General features: G+C 45.5%; 1 protein-coding gene across 2 annotated transcripts in view; it reads right to left on the bottom strand.

Moving 5' to 3' along the window:
* The window catches only part of PLXNA4 (plexin A4), a 470,690-nt gene that overhangs the window by 75,552 nt on the left and 379,203 nt on the right, over window positions 1-15,935 (bottom strand). For both annotated transcript variants that reach the window (XM_080393429.1, XM_080393430.1), the window contains exons 13-16: window positions 11,521-11,672; window positions 10,808-10,925; window positions 5,437-5,573; window positions 3,607-3,774 (exon numbers count right to left, since the gene is read on the bottom strand). In XM_080393429.1, the coding sequence (XP_080249555.1) occupies window positions 3,607-3,774; window positions 5,437-5,573; window positions 10,808-10,925; window positions 11,521-11,672 (575 nt within the window). The remainder of the gene's footprint in view (window positions 1-3,606; window positions 3,775-5,436; window positions 5,574-10,807; window positions 10,926-11,520; window positions 11,673-15,935) is intronic.

Genomic DNA, 15,935 nt, shown 5'->3' with positions numbered 1-15,935 from the left:
ATTCCTCTTGGTCTTTCATTCAAGTAATGCCTGTACAGACTAATCCATGGTTAGGACAACATTTGACCTTGAGTTTTGCAGAGTACCTCAAGTTCTTGCCCTCCAAAGCCATCAGCTGTGATGGGAAATTTCTAATGGGAAATTGTACGGGACAAAACCATATTTTCTGTTTCCATAAGATCTGCTTGGATGGTTGAGCTTTCTTGAACGCACAGAGGATCTCTTCTGAAGTCAAGCATCCACTTACAAGAGAGACACACACACCCCACACCCCGCCTTACAGAAAGAATACCCTCTCCCCAAAATTCAGCTTTGCATTAACTATTCCTGATATCATGCAGGGAGAACTCGCTCACCAGAATCCAGAAGAGAAGTGTATAAACCAAGTTTTTCTTTCTCCGCCGTCTTGGTTCTTCAAGAATTTTGGCTTTGAGACTTTTTAATTTGTATTATCATTTATTATTATTATGAATCTCTGCTGATTCAAACTAGAAGGGATTTTTTATTGTTACTCAGCTGAAAGTTTATGTGTTCCAGACTTATCAAATGTATGCACGTATGTACAGATATATCTGACTGTGTGCATATACACATAAATCCTTTTATTTAATCAACCAAGTCTGCACACACAGTTTCAAACCCACATGTTAAAAACGCTGTATTTGGTTTGGAAACCCAGCTTGCAGACCCAGCCCACAGTTCTTAAGTACAGCCACAACACCTGATCAAAGGGGGGCCTTTTCTCTGAAAAAAACCTAAAGCAGTTGTGTTTGCTGAGAGCACAGTATCACCCCCAAACCCTCTCTGGCTTGCAAATCAAGCAAATAAAACTGTTTCTTGCCTTTGCAGGAAAACTGTCAGCCACTGCCCAGCAAAATCACAGAGGTGCCAAGAGACAAGACCACAAGCTTTCTTAATTTAACTCCTTATTGTCCCAAAAGCTCTGAGCATAATTTTCTGTCTGCAGACTCAGACAATTGCTAGACATAACTCAAATGAAACTCAGATCAAAAGTATTAATGGAACCTCATAAAATTCTAGTTACCTGCCAGCCCAGTGTGACTTCTTTTTTTTTTTTTTTTTTTTTTTTTTTTTTTGGCTGTGGAAGTAAATTAGCAGTAATCTTTTCTTTATTGTCTTGGAAAATGGCACTTGAGAAGGTTTTAAGCCAGGCTCAATACATTCATTCACTAATTTTGCAAAGCTGGTTTAGTAGCAATCATCTATCCCTCAAAACAGCTTAGCCCCACAGCCAGGAGTGATGAATCAGAGAAGCACAGTGGATTTGCTGTAATGAATCGTACTGCATAACAAATATACTGAGGAATAGTCTCCTCAGTCTATCTCCAGATCCACGTGTCTTGATTAACTTATTTCCCTCTTCGTTCTCAGGACTGGAGTTGGAGTTGGCTGCCCTTTCATCCAGCTCTGGGCAGAGGCTTTACTCTAATGCTTGTCTCCATTATAACCTGCTGGATGGAGCTCCACAGCTAATGGTTAACAGTGCTTAAAACTGCCCTTGACACCCCAAACCACCGTGGTAATCCTGGATATTGCATCTTCTCTTTCTGCACCCTCCTCCAAGGTTATGCACCTTTGGAGTGATTAAAAAATGCACAAGAAGGGGGATGGAAGGGGTAGGTCTGGTTAAAATTAGGCACCTGTTAATGCTCAAGTGGATGCTTTCTGATTTCAGTGATGCTGAAGAGAGCAGAGGGTAGAGGCTGTACCCAGATGATGAGACAGGTAGAGTTCCACTCATCCATCCCAGCAGCCACACACCCTGCAAGTGAGCTGGCACCCACTAGACAAGCAGCTCTTCTTAATTCCCTTTATGCTGGGAGGAGGGATGGGAGATCCAGGGCAACAAGCAAAAGGGTGCAGAATCTCTGCACCTCCAGGCTGGGCAAAGCTTTACCAATACACCTGAAGCATCTCCCAGGCTGTTTCTTCGTCTGTTGCTAGAGTCTTCAGTGGAGAAACCAAGGAGCAAATGGGCTCTGGAGAACTTCTCTCACCTCCCAGCCTGACCTGAGGCCAGACAGAGGAAGGTCTCCCATCTTGCAACTTTCCTGGGGATGACAGGGGAATTCACTCTCCCAGGCTGTCAATCTTGCACCTTTTAACCAGCACTGAACTCACTTTAATAAGGAAGAGAGTAAAGCGATTTCTCATTTCACTGATAACCTGAACTCTGACTGAAAATAAAAACCCCAAATGGAAAATCCAGACACTAAAGCTTCAAGACCAACGTGCAAAGATTCAATCCAGCTAAATCGGTAAATTCCCTCATGGTAATTAAAGGCACTAATTGATTTGTGAAAACATCTTCTGGACAGGAGCTGAACTGTGGGGATTTACAAGCCCTGCTCCTAATCCCTAGATACTCCGATCAGTACGATTTGACAGGGAAGCAGAAAGCTGCCGTGGATGAATGGGGGGAGACTAAGATTTCTTATTTTGTATCTTTTCAAGGAAATACCAGTGCATTTAATGACCAATTTCTCTCTTCCTGAGGCCATTTCTGCAGGCTTCTGAGAGCATTTGGGTACTGCTTTGATGTCTTCGACAACCAGGGCAAATGCTCCTCTCAGACACCTTCATGTGAAGCCTCTGAATTCACCAAAGCAGCATCAATGGGGTGAAGAGAAAAAGGGATGTCTAACGAGAAGGAAGGCTGTTAATAGGGCAGGGACCAGGGCTCCCTTTGCGTTTCATCTTGGGAGACAGCCCTGGGGCTTTCAGGCACAATGGCCAAACAAGCAATGCTCAGTCCAAAGCCAGCAAGACCATGAAGGCTGTGGGAAAGGTAGGAATTGAAGCTTCCAAACCCAAGGAAGATTCACTTCTTTAAGCAGTTTGACATTTATGCTTGGTTTTAAGAAATCACTGACTGGTCCTGCTGCCATGCAAAGCTGTGGACCCATCCCATTGGGGCCTGAAACACAGTCATGGCCAGAAGCACTAGGAATTGCAGTTTTTAGGGATACAACCATGTAGTTTAACTAGCTCCAGTGGTCTGTAATATTATGCAGACAGGGAGCATCCTGGTGCTGGAGATAAACCCTGAGCTGCAGTGAAGAGGGAGAATGCTTCAGCACTAAGTTGGAGATCTGCTGCATCTACCTTTGTAATTAAAGCATGGAGTCTTCAAGGCAAGCTTCTGGTAAGCATTGGCAGCTGGATTTTATGCATTAAGCCAGGAAGGAAGCTTGGCTCTGCTAGTGAAGGTGGGGTGCACGATCATTTAGGTTTGGAATATAAGGCATTTGTTTGGAGAAAGGACCCTGCTCCCACCTATCCCTCACTAGACTATGTGGAAATGTTGTCCCAAGGTACGCATGAGCACAGACACATGTTGAGCATCCAAGGTGTTGTAATGAATGCACAATACACTGCTTTGTCTCCCCTTTTAGTCTTCCCAGAAGGCAAGTCCACCAGCCCTCATGATCTTGGGCTTTGGGAAGTATCTCTGCACAAATCTATTTCTTAGTGACCACAATGCTTGGAAATCAGTTTTCTGTATCTAGGACCAGTATGAACACATTAGTGCTGCATTAGAAAACCATGTCAGGTGGTATGGGGGAGTGTCTATGGAATGCTTACCTGAAGATGCTCCACTCGGGCTCAATCCTCAGGATGGTTGGATCCTCTACATATTCATACTGTAACTCCTGATGTATCTTGGCCTTGTCCACTCTCACAGACACCTTCACCTTCTCAAAGCCTTCATCAGAGGCAGTGGTGTTACAGACAATATGCTTGGTGGATCTCCTGTGAGTAGAAGCACATAAATATAAACCAGGTGCTACCAGCAGCAAAACAACTGGTGCCAAAAAGAGCCCAGCTACTTACTCTATGTCCTGTGACCTTAAACCTAGAAACTGTGGTGAAACTCGCCATTACAGGACTATGAATCGTGCAACACATTTATCTGAGGAAGTGACATTGCCTTTTCATTTAAATAGTTTAAATAAAACCACAAGAGCCATCATTTCTCAGGTCTCAGAGTGAAAACTGAACCTCAAGAGAAGTCCAAACCAGACCTCTCTCCATCAGAGAGTGTGTGATTAAATGGATGTTTGCGTCCCGTCTGCAGACATACACAGCAGTGGCTCATAAAATGGGGTGTTTGTACTTCAACTTTCCAGTCTGGAGTAATAAAGTTTACTTTGCATTAGGACTGTAAGCCATGTTTAAGTGCAGTTCACAGCATGTCTAAGATCTTTGCATGAAAGGTGTTAATATAGTGGGAAGCACTTTATGATTATACTCAAAGAGGATTCTGCATAAACATTTCCTTTTGGGCAGGGCTCAAAACCAGCTCTGGGTCTGAATTTTGCCACAGCTCTTACCTTCCATAAAGAGCCCAAAATCTAGGCTCCAAACACCCTCAATCTCCCCAGTCCTGTGTTTTGTGATGCAGCCTCATCTTACACCCCTAGAAAGGATGAAGCAGAGTGCATCCTTCCTTGCAACATGGCATTCGCCCTCACTGACTGCACCCTCAGGTGCTCTCCAAATTCCCCTGAAAGGCCATGCTCAATTCCTCCTAAAACTCCCGTCTCTTCAGTAAGCATCTCCAAGCAGCTGTGGTTCCCACTTAGCCTTTTAAATCACAAGCTGTGACTTCACCCTCCTGAATTATAGATGCTGAACCACACCACAGTCATGACAGGTGGCTAAAGAGGATCCCCACAGTCAGGAGAGGGAAGGGCATTGCCCCAAGACAGTGGTCCCAGGTCTCCTGTGAATGAGCCCTTCTTCTGCTAAGGATATGCTAGGAGAAATGTGCCAACTTCGTCTTCAACCTGCACCGATCCTGGCAGCAAAATGTGTTGCACAGAGTAATTTTGAGCTGCAGGAGCCCTTGGGAATTGGATTCAGACTCATTCTCACAGGGATCAGGGAAGGTTCAGCAGGTAACACTGACATTAAGCCTCTCTGAACTGCAATTGAACAGGAGCCAACCCAGAGCTAAAATGTTGCAAATCATCCATTTCTTAGCACTACAGGACTATTTTGGGATAAAAGGGACGTGGTTTAATACTTAGAACCTATGTTGTCAGATTTTCTTTGTCACCCCTGCTAACACAGGGACATGAAAATGAATCTTTAAAATTACATACTCCCAGAGCAAGTAGCAAAGCATAGGACCGTGGAGAATTGTAGTGAAATTTGACAAGGGGCCATGGAAAAAAGCACATCAAATACCAATCAAAACAATGAAATAAATCCTATTCTCCCATCCCAAAACATGCAGAGTAAGGCTGCACATGGTGCAGAATGCAAAAGTCCTGTTGCTGAATAGACATGGCCACAGGTAGAAGAGGCACTTGAGGGACAGGTTGTCTGGGCTGCAGAAGAAGTCTCTTAACTATAATTGCTCATGTCTTTCAGACTCAGGCATATACAGTAGCAAGGACTCATCTGTACCTGTAGAAGAGGCAGGGTTGTCGCCCAAAGGTCACGATGACATTGCTGCCTGCATTGAGGTTGTTGCCTGTAATTGTTACTTGGGTGCCACCCGACACTGGTCCCCGCTTTGGCTTGAGGTCAGAGAGCGTCAGAGTCTGTGAAGGTGAAGGGTCATGTTGAAAACACAGCAGGGGAGCATAGGTACCTTCCTTCTCTCATTTTAGTGAGGGAGAGAGGTAGGCACCCCCAGGGGTTAATCACATTCGCTGGACTTCAGAAGATGACTGTATCTTCTGGCCAATAGAGGATCCTAGGATGACACCGTCTTATCATAGACACCTTGCTTGAGTGCCAGGTGCGGTGGGATGAGTTCAGACCTAAGCCCAGCCTGTTCTCCCCACCCCTCCAAAATCAGGCCTGCGTTTGTATCTGCTCAGAAACACTCTGTGTTTGCAAATCAGTCCAGGGGCCTGGAGCCACTGGAGCCATGATCTCCCATCTCCACTGCTTGTTTGACATAGCTGAGGTGTCATTTGTCCATCCTGCAACATCACCTCTGCAAGGTAAACCGGGTCTTGAACTAGCTGATTGGATCTTAACGGGGACTCTCTACCTCCAAACTATGGAGCTCACAAGTGATGAAAATTATCAGGTCTTGCAAAGATTACTCTAAACCCTATCAATCTGAGAAGGGAACAGGGCCCACTGTATAGCTCCAGAGAGATGCCTAAAAACTCACCCTGTGCTCACGGGCTTTTTCCCAGGGAAGGAGGAAAGCTGTGGTTCAGCAGAGCATCGGAGCTCATGCCTTGCCTCTCCCACACGCCCAATGCATGACCTCATATCTTTCTCATTTCCTTATCAGACTTGGGTGCTGGGACAGCCTAGTACCACATGAGTGTCTGGCAGCGATACAGCACAGCAGTGTTCATGTGGAGATGTGCTCTGAAATACTACGGCCGCAAAAGGAGCACTGTCCAGATGAACACCTTTTTCCTTTTTCTGCTGATTTTCCAAGCCACTTTTCCAAACATAACACAGTGCTGTATCAATGTATCAGAAAAGGGCACAACTCTTTTAGGGACCCCAAATCTCAAACCTCTTTTTCTTACTCTCCTGCTCTCCCTTCCCAAAATAAAGATAAAATACTTGTACTCTGAATGCAGAGATCACTCTGTTACCACAATGCAGAGAGGAGACATCCATTTTCAGGGAGAAATTTGGAGTTACAGTTTATTCTTTCATTTGCATTTTAATAGAAAAACTTTCCATTCAGTCCCAAGTGAAAAGCTACTATATGCATTTAAATGAAGATTATTTTTTTCCTCCTCTCTTTAAGAATGATGACACAAATGCTTGAAGCTCTCCTCTGCTCCTCTGAACGAGCAGGTACATCACGCAGTCACCTTATTGAGCTTTGGAGACCATTAATCCATGTTTATAAAACCACCTGACACACACCACGCTCCCTCTTTTGCACACACGAAGCCATCTCTGTCCTTGTGCCCCTCTGGCTAATCATTTTGAAAAACAGCAGTGAGGTTTCCACTTTGCTTTTGTTCAAAATGCAGCTACCTCTTGGAGAGAGGGCTGAACATGAAAATCAGGCATGAAACCCACAGCTCTGTAGAAAAGTCTCTTGTCAGAACTGCACACTTCTTGTGTTTAAACTTGACTGGTTTTGACATGATGTTTTGGAAACTGCTTTTATACTTCTCCAGGAATATTCTCTAACAGCTGTTACTGGCATAAAAGATGCAGCAAGAGTATGCAGATGCAAAAGGTGCACTTCAGTACGTACTGCTCCTCTATTTTTGGGGTACCACCTCAAGCTCTGATGGCAATTCCTTTTTAATCCCTTATTGATGGCCACCCCTACCAGTGCTAATTACTGCTGACCATGATGGCTGCTGCTGGGAGGTGTCCTCCCAGGTGGGAGAAAATGGCTTGAGAATGGCCAACCTGGTGCACAGAGCCTACACAAGAGCACTGCAATAGTATCTGCTTTACAAACCATAGAGGAACATTTGAGTTACAGACCCAAAGCCCTTGTCCCCCACCTGGATGGGTTTCCTGCTCTCTCCTAGAGGCAGATAAACTGGCCATGACCTTTAGAAGATCCTCGCAGACCAGAGGTACTTCAGCAATGCTCCTTGGCAAAGCATTGCTATGTCCCACACAAATCTTACAAAAGAGTTTGTGGCTAAGCTTTCAAAGTTGAGATAAACCATTAATTATTCACAGTGGCCTTCATAAATATTGCACAGCATGTTTGCAGTAAAACTCTCCAGGCTATTTACCATTTCCTTGCTGGTGAAAGGTGATGGAAAATGCAAATGCATCTAGTGGATCTCTAACAGGCTGAAGTGGACAGTAACAATTGGGAAAAGAGGACAGGAAATCTTCTGCACCTTTCTAGGAGCTTGCCAACTTTCCTCTGCTCCCCAATCCTTTACTTTCCTTCAGCACCTCCTACACACACACAGGCTGCCCACAGAGAAGCTGCCATCAGAGCTGTGTCTGAACTGACCTCATGGTGCATGCCAAGACCTTGGTTCCCACTTCATTTCTCCTGGGAACAAGAGCAGAGCAAGATGTGACTCCCACATGGCGTGTGCACCTGCGTTTCCTTTCTATAGGTTCAACAGGGGCAGAAGAAGGGGAAAGATGGAAAGAAGACCTGCTGCAAATGGTCTCCTGGGATAAGGAGCAGATCCAGAAGAGATGCTATCAGAGCAGCTCACATCACCTGCACTGGGCCTTAATCTCATCCAAAGGCAGAATAAAGGCAAACTAGCTTCAGCATCTGAATTGAAAAGTGAGGGGAATTAAATTTTTTTAATTGAAAGACCATGGCAATAATTATAGCCACAAACTGAATAATAATAATAATAATAATAATAATAATAATAATATAAAAATCAGCCTGCAACCAAATGCTTTGGTTCCCTTAACATTTCTAAACTAAGCCACCTCTTTTTTTAAAATACTGAAATTAAATACCCTGTTGAGTTCAAGATATAATCTCTTCCAATTTCTACAGCAGAGGCTGAACCTATTGGCCGAATTTGACCCTGTTTTGCTTCAAACCCTTTGAAAAGCAATTTTCCAGAGGATTTACTATGTGTCAGAAAGCAACATTTGTCTCCCCTGTGATGCCCTTCCTTCGTTTTCAAACATCTTCCTTCCCTTCAAGCTGCCACCCACCCTTGCATGATGCCAAGGCATGTTGTTATGTCTGCAATAACATCACTACCCTCCTGGCAGCAGTATCCGAGGAAGCCAAGCCACACCAACAAACACAGCTCCTGCTATGGAAGCAACGGACACGGGAGAGGGCATATGATAGGCAAGCTGGAGAGTGTCTACATTTTTTTCTGTCTAGCACAAAGGTATCAAGGTATTCAGCAGAGAAAACCCTGTTGACTTCATGCTTGTGCACGGTTGGGATAGCTGGCAGCCAGAAAGCAGGCAAGCGGAGGGAAAAGCTGTCACAGATGGACACGGATGACCAAAATCAGACAGTAATTCCAAGAGCAGCAAAGGTGACACATTAAAGTGTAATGTCCTGGAAAGAGCCCTTCTGTCTGCCTAGTGGGGGCTACCTCTCAAGGTGTTTCTCTGCCCACCCCCACCTAACCATAGCACCTGAGTGACATCAGAAAATACAGAGAATTGAGAAATTCCTGTAGCACAGGGGGCAAACCTAAGAAATTTGCATTTGTTACCAGTTCCTTTTACCATAAAAAAAGTGCTTGGCCACGTGAATAATTTCAGAAAAGACCCATTCCATTGCAGGATTTGGGAGCTTTTGATGGGAACAAAGAGACCCTCTCATCTCAACCCTGCACAGATCAAGGCCAGGCGATGCTTGCATGTCCTCAGCAAGGGGCCTTAGAGGAATAAGCAGGTCTCTTGGACAAGGAGCATTATCAGAAAGGAGCAAAAAACCAAGTCTGGTGTACAATGTATTTGGCTCTGCTCCTCTCTTCCACAAAGCTTTCATGAACAGCCTCAGGCTGAACTTGCATCATTAGTAGCCCAGAATCAGGCCCAGAGCCCCTCTGACTGCTTTGCAAGCTGATGTCCCAGACAGGTGGTGTAGCGAGCCAATTTGCTAGCCCAGTCTCTCTAAAAAGAGGAGCATGGCTGCTCTCTGAGTGCCTTCAGCACACATTGAGGGGGAGCTGTGTGTGTGATCCCACCAGACACCATCCCTAGGAACTTTTGGCTTCATCTCTAAATTCCTCATAGCTCTTTCCTCTCTCCAAACTACCTGCCCTTAAAAGCTAGCTGAAGTTCAAGCTTGCTGGTGTCTATTTTTGCATCCAAACCAGTTGCCCACTTGCACTGAGTCCCAGTCACACTCTACAATTCTCCCAGAGCCTGGCTGGTGAACTGGTCCTGCCTGATCTAGTGCTGCTGGGGTGCAGCACAGCTTCTCCAGGACACCGAAAAGACCATCTAACACAAACATCCCTTGAATGCTACACCTTGCAGAAACACTTGCCACTGCTATGGTGACTGCCTGTGGCTCAGTAAATAGGAAATTTTGTCCTTGCTAGCAAAAGGCCACAGGCCTTGTACTGGCCCAGCACCGCAGGGTCTCAGACATCTCTGGGCTGGCCGTGCCCTGAGCTGGGTGTCCCTGGGATCACACGTGTCCCGCGGCCAAGGGGCTGGTGCCCACCTGCCTGAGCTCCGCGCTGGGGACACCCGGCACGGCCAAGGGCTGCCGCCCCGGGCAGGCGCTGCCCAGCAAACACCAGCCCTTGGTGTGCCCGGGCTGGGCGCTGGGCAGCTCTGCCCTGGTGCTGGGCACCGGGGAGAAGGGAGCGGGCGGTGGGGGGCCACATACCCCCAGGGGTGCCGAGAGTGAGGAGGAAGAAACCCCACCGTAGGCATCACGCCCTGCCAGGGAAGAGCTCAGGGTGATGGTGGCAACACCTATGTTTCTCCTGAGGGACACTGGTGCCTTCAGCTGCGGGCCTGGAGAGATGCCAAGAGGGTGAGCATCATACCCAGGAAAAGTAAGGTACTAGGGAAGGGGTTTTTTCCTTTTTTTTTTTTTTTTTTCTCCTTTTCATTCCTGTATAGCATTTTTAACTATTAATGAGGATTTTCTGTATTAATTTGGACCATGACTGTATGTAACTGTAACTGGACTAATAATTTGTACTATTATTAGATTGTTAAAACATTAATCAGGCAAGCTATTTTTGCACATAACAAGATTTTAAAAGGAAATGGAAAGAACAATTTGGTGCACTCAGAATGGCAGTGAAGAGCTCAGAGGCTCAAGATGGTCAAGGACGATGGATAGATGCAGCAAAGGGAACCAGGGCCCAAGGAACTTCAGGGTCAAGGAGAACTTCTCCCTGGAGCTTACCATAAAGTAGTAGAGCTGTGAGGACCTGGCCATGAACTCTGGTTTGCACTCAGCCACGCAGATTTCCACGAATCCGGCATGCTGGCTGGGCTTGGCCTCCCCCATCTCACATACTATCCTGTGGAGAAAATATGAACCAGAAGCAAAGTTTGAGAGACGGTTCGGCAGTCTGGATATAGATGGAACTGGAGCAAACAGCCCACAGTGCTGGGGAATGGACTGCAGGCTTAACCCTTCCTCTTCTTTCCAACTCAGGATCCAAACTGTGGACTATGTTATTCTTTAAAGAGAGGTGGCTTTTGGCTGTTGGTACTTGGTGGGACATATGCTTAGCTGATGTAAATCAACATAGCTTCACTTAAATATACAGACAAATGCTGGGCTGAGGTCTGACCCCAGGGGTCACTCCGTCCTCCAGCCTTGCATGGTGGACAGCTTTGGAGCTGTAATGTTTAATGGTCATTCCTGCACACCCTGTGGTGGCTGTTATGTGAAAAACAGAAGATAACTTCAGGGTATGTGCCATGAGGATTATCTAAATATGAAGTCCAAATACAGTAATAAAAGTATTATTAGCTCCTGAGCTGTAAGTGAGGAATGGCATCTCCCATCACCCAAGGCTGGGTGGAATGGATTCCTTAGAAGACCCTACACATAGCAACAACTGTTACTAGATGTGCTGTGGCCCACTGTTTGCCACACACCCAACTTACTGCTCTGCTGGGATGTACCCTTCCACCAGTGGTTTGCACTCCACTCCAGCCACTTTGACATGAGAAGCAATATCTCTGAACTCCAGTCCCAGATTCTCCCCACGGATGGTCACTTTGGTCCCTCCTTCGCGAGGGCCTGTCACTGGATTGATCTGGAGAAACAAGGCAAGAAAAAGGAGAATAATCAAACCACCTATGTAAAGATACCCGCATCCTCTCAGGTGAGAGAACAGGCAACATCATGTCTCTTTGTGACAACTAGAGACACTCATGAATGGGGAACAACTGAGGGAACAAGCCTACTCCAGATACATCACTTGGTCCAGCTCCCCTGAAAACATATGTATCGCACATTCCCCAGGCACAGAGTATACAAAATTCTGCCCCAGATCTCACTTACTCCCTTTTAACTACTCGCAAAATATCCAGAGATGAGTAGGAGGTATTTTCTAGGTAGGAGCAGGGGTTTCTGCTGTTGCAGCTGAGCTCTGCACTTTATAGACATAAGCCATGGAAAGGCCAGAGGGAGGTAAGGTAGAAAGAAATGGGAGAAAAAATGAGAAAAGGATACAAATGGATTCAGTCAGTCACTTTAAATCCTATATTCCCAGCCCAGTGCGCATGGAGTTTTGATCTGTTCTGGAGGTAGGCATTGGTCATGCGTCACAAACTCAGCTGAAAACGTCCACTTCAAAAAAACAGCCAAGACACAAAGAAACAGCTTGTCAGATTTGGTATGGAGTAGGTGGATGGCGATCAAGACAGCAGCAGCAATTGCTGTGTGCCAACACGTATTTCTGAAAGGGCTCCAGCTGCCTTCACGGGAGAGCTGAGGGCAGGCATGGGAGCATGGACAACTTATTTGTAGGGTGGGAAGCTCCTGAGCCCCAGCATGAGACAAGTGGCTATCCCAGCCATTCTAGTGGCTGGTGGCATGATGTTTCCATCCCAGTCTGGACCTTCACCAGGCCATAGCAGGGGTAGGTTCTCTGTGTCTTGCTCAACAGTGGCTGTGTTGGGCAGCAGAGCCAAAGCACCAGCCAACCCCCAACGCTCCCCTCTCCCTCCCACTGCAGAGCCTCGTGGGGCACCCACAGCTGCCTGCCTCTGTGCGGTATTTCTGGCCCGTGCAAAGGAGCTGTGCACGTGGGAAAGCATTCTGCATCACATCCATCACCCTTGTTCAGAGCCAGGTGGAAATTAGCATCACAGTTGTCTCCTCAGCATTGAAACAAGACAGAAATCATGGGGCTGGCCCTTAATTACCTCAGTTCTGCCCTTCCAATTACTCACTGTGCCCAAATGTTTTGCCATACAACTGGCTAGCTGAAAGGGGCTTCAGACGTTGCTTTCAAAGGGTATTCCCTGCTGCCCACTCAGGATGCCATGGATGCCATCTGCCAGCGTTGGCAAGGTTCTCACTGCAGTGAGGAAGGGGGAATTCCCTGTCTGAGGTCCGTACCCACTGGTCGATGGCTCTGCCAACTGGGAATCTAAAGTTGGCAGCTAGATCCTTGCGTAGCAGTCGGACTGGCAGGGAAAGTCGAGGCACTAGCATGAGCAGGGCTGCTCTTGACCGCTTCCTAGTGCTGAGTCTGGCACCTGGGTTAGCCTAATTTCCACCCCGAAGCCAGTTTTTACAAGGTTCGTCTTTAATAGAAGGAGACAGACCCTGGCACTTTAGGGGATATTTTATTTTAGGATATTTAATTTTAGGTGCTTTGAACAACCTCCTGAACATGTCTTTGCTCTGACTATACAGGGAACCAACAGAGGTTAACAAATTAAAAACCCAGATGATCACGGATGAGCGCTTGGATCCCTGGGCTGTGTAGCGTAGACACAACCTCTGCAGCACCAGATCCCTGCAGCGGCCCAGTCTCAGGTCCAAAAAACAAACAAATACTACTTGAGCCAATGAAATCAGAACCATGGCAGGCTTATGCCTACTCCAAAAGATACTTACATCCTAAAAAGAAAATAGCACAACATTCATAAATCTGACAAGTGAAATGATTATTTGGGTTGGCTGGAGATTTGACCTTTGGATGGTCTGTGGTGATGAGATTGATAGACAACTAGAAAACTGATAAAAAGAGAAACAGAGAGGCATTTGTGGCTATTTTCCAGGAAATGAAGAAGGTAACTTAAAAAATGAGAATGAAAATGAAATTTCTATTCCAGGAAAAACTAATACTGATTGTCTCAGTTGGAGATTCAACACTGAAAACTCAAACTATTTTCCAGAAATGGAGTTCCAAAATATTTTTATTCCGAGTCATTAATAAATATCTATTAAAGCAAAGTTTTCTGTTTGAAATACATATTTTGCTGATATCAGTTAATCCTCTCCTGAAAAAACACTATATGAATGATGCTGGAAGGCCAGAATGTATCACCATACCAAATGCAATCTAGCATGTACTCAAAATGAAAAGAGAAAGATAAACCAAAATTCCCTTATTTTATTTCCTAATGCATTAGACACACTTTGTAAGAGAACTGAGTTCCCCATGGAGTAATTTGGTTCTGTTTTGTGATATTAAACTTGCCATCAAATGAGTTTTACTTGCTCTAGTAAGGCAGGTGTCTAGTGAGCTAGGTCTGTGGTTAATTAGGGCTCACCTATGCTTGAAAGAGCTTGCTAGCACAGGCAGTACATCTCATAGCAGGTCAAAAGAGGATTTTTTTTCCTCATATGACTGATGTCATTACCCTGAATAAAAGAAAGTGTAGTGGTGAAAAGAAACATCTTGCTAGAAAAGTCCTTTATTTTAGTACTAGGGGTGAGTTTGAGGCAAAAGTTTCACTGAAGAAGTCACAAAAACCTCCGTGTTGACATTATTAACCTTCTTCCAGCTCTGTCTAAAGGGTGAGATGTTTAAGAATTCTTGCTATGACTCAAAAAGCATGGATGGGAAACTCCCTGGAGGGAAGGCAGCACAGCACCTCTGATTACATCCCTGTGCGATTTTTAATTTGTAAAGGCCAGCTTCAAAACCCACTTATTTCCCTAAAACAGGAGTGCCTGAGATTCTCCCAGGAACACGTGGGAGAGTTTTTGACCCCAAGTCTTTGCACTCCCATAGGTGCATACAAGAAGAAGGTGTTACCATGCTGTTTCCACAGCGAGAGAGAAGGAGCCTGTTTCTATCACAGGTGCAAAAATGTGGAATGAAACCTGTCAGTTTTGGAGAGGAAAATACAGGCAGGGAAACAAAAGCTGCCAGGAAGCCTCAGCTTTCTTTTGAAGACCAGAGCTGCAACACTGCATCACAATTTACACCCTCCGCTCACATCAGCCTAATGCTGCAGCTTCTCACTCTTAAAGGAGGTTTTGTGGCTCAGCAAGTCTCTAAGTCCCTTGATTTCACTGACTGGCAACATGAATGCAAGAGCTAGTACGTAAGCACAGGTTATGGGAAGCTCTGTGCTGGGTATGTGTGTGTGTCTGTGCAAGTACATGTGTTGTTTCTCCTCCTTCGCCTCCACAGATACTGCCCTGGCTCCTCGCCAGAATATGCATGCTCTTACCAACCGCCCCAGACCAACCATTAGCTGCAATATATATCCAGTCACTTGAGATTACTTCCATGCTAATGGCTCAGAAAAAGACTTTCCAAGAGCTACTTATGATTGCACCAGACAGCTGGAATATTTCATGAGCAAATATTGCAATGATCTGTTCGAGCTTTGGGAGCTGTTGGAGGAAATGCCAGCAGAACTAGAAGTATGTCCCCTCTGGAGCTGTAGGGTCGAGAATGAGTGCTTTGCACCTCGTAAAGAAACTGTAGATGCAGGGTTGGAGTCAAAGCATGGCAGAAAAATGTGGATGGACCTTCAGAACACTGTACTACGGTGTGGTCAGGTCCTTGTGTATTGGACTTCTGCTTTAGTTGGTCATCCGTCAGCTTCCCAATTTCAAATTCTTTGAATCTGTGCAAAATTTCTGAATCTTTCTCAAAGTTCAAGAATCTGAAAAGATTCAGAAAAGGTTTCCTTTACCTCCCAATAATTTTCAAGGCCTCAAAGCTGAACTTTCAGATGCAGCTGCTCACTCTGACTGTCTGGGTTTGGTTTCACAGCTTTGGGTTGTTCAGATGGGCTTAAAATTACCAGTCCCAGATAAATGCAAGTGCAGTGGAGACCTCTACCTTAGAAACATCAGAATAAGTCTGGCACTCCAGCATCCAGCTGCGCGAGTGCTTTGGGGACTGATGAATGACAGGAAGATGGACTGAAACACAGTAAAAGGAGTTCCTTTCAGTGGTATCTGGGAAAAGAAGATTCTACCCAGCCTTTGCTTTCACAAAACTTTCATGCATGGGCATGGGCTTGTCCATAACTCCCACACTTTTTATTCTTAACCAAATACAACTGAAAAAGCCTTTCTTGCTTTCTAGAAAAAATAACCT

The sequence above is a fragment of the Falco punctatus genome (genome assembly GCF_963210335.1).
Source record: "Falco punctatus genome assembly, chromosome: 6".
In the NCBI taxonomy this organism is placed as follows: Eukaryota; Metazoa; Chordata; class Aves; order Falconiformes; family Falconidae; genus Falco; species Falco punctatus.
The sequence above is the reverse complement of the archived record's forward strand: the minus strand, read 5'-3'. Positions and strand labels throughout refer to the sequence as shown.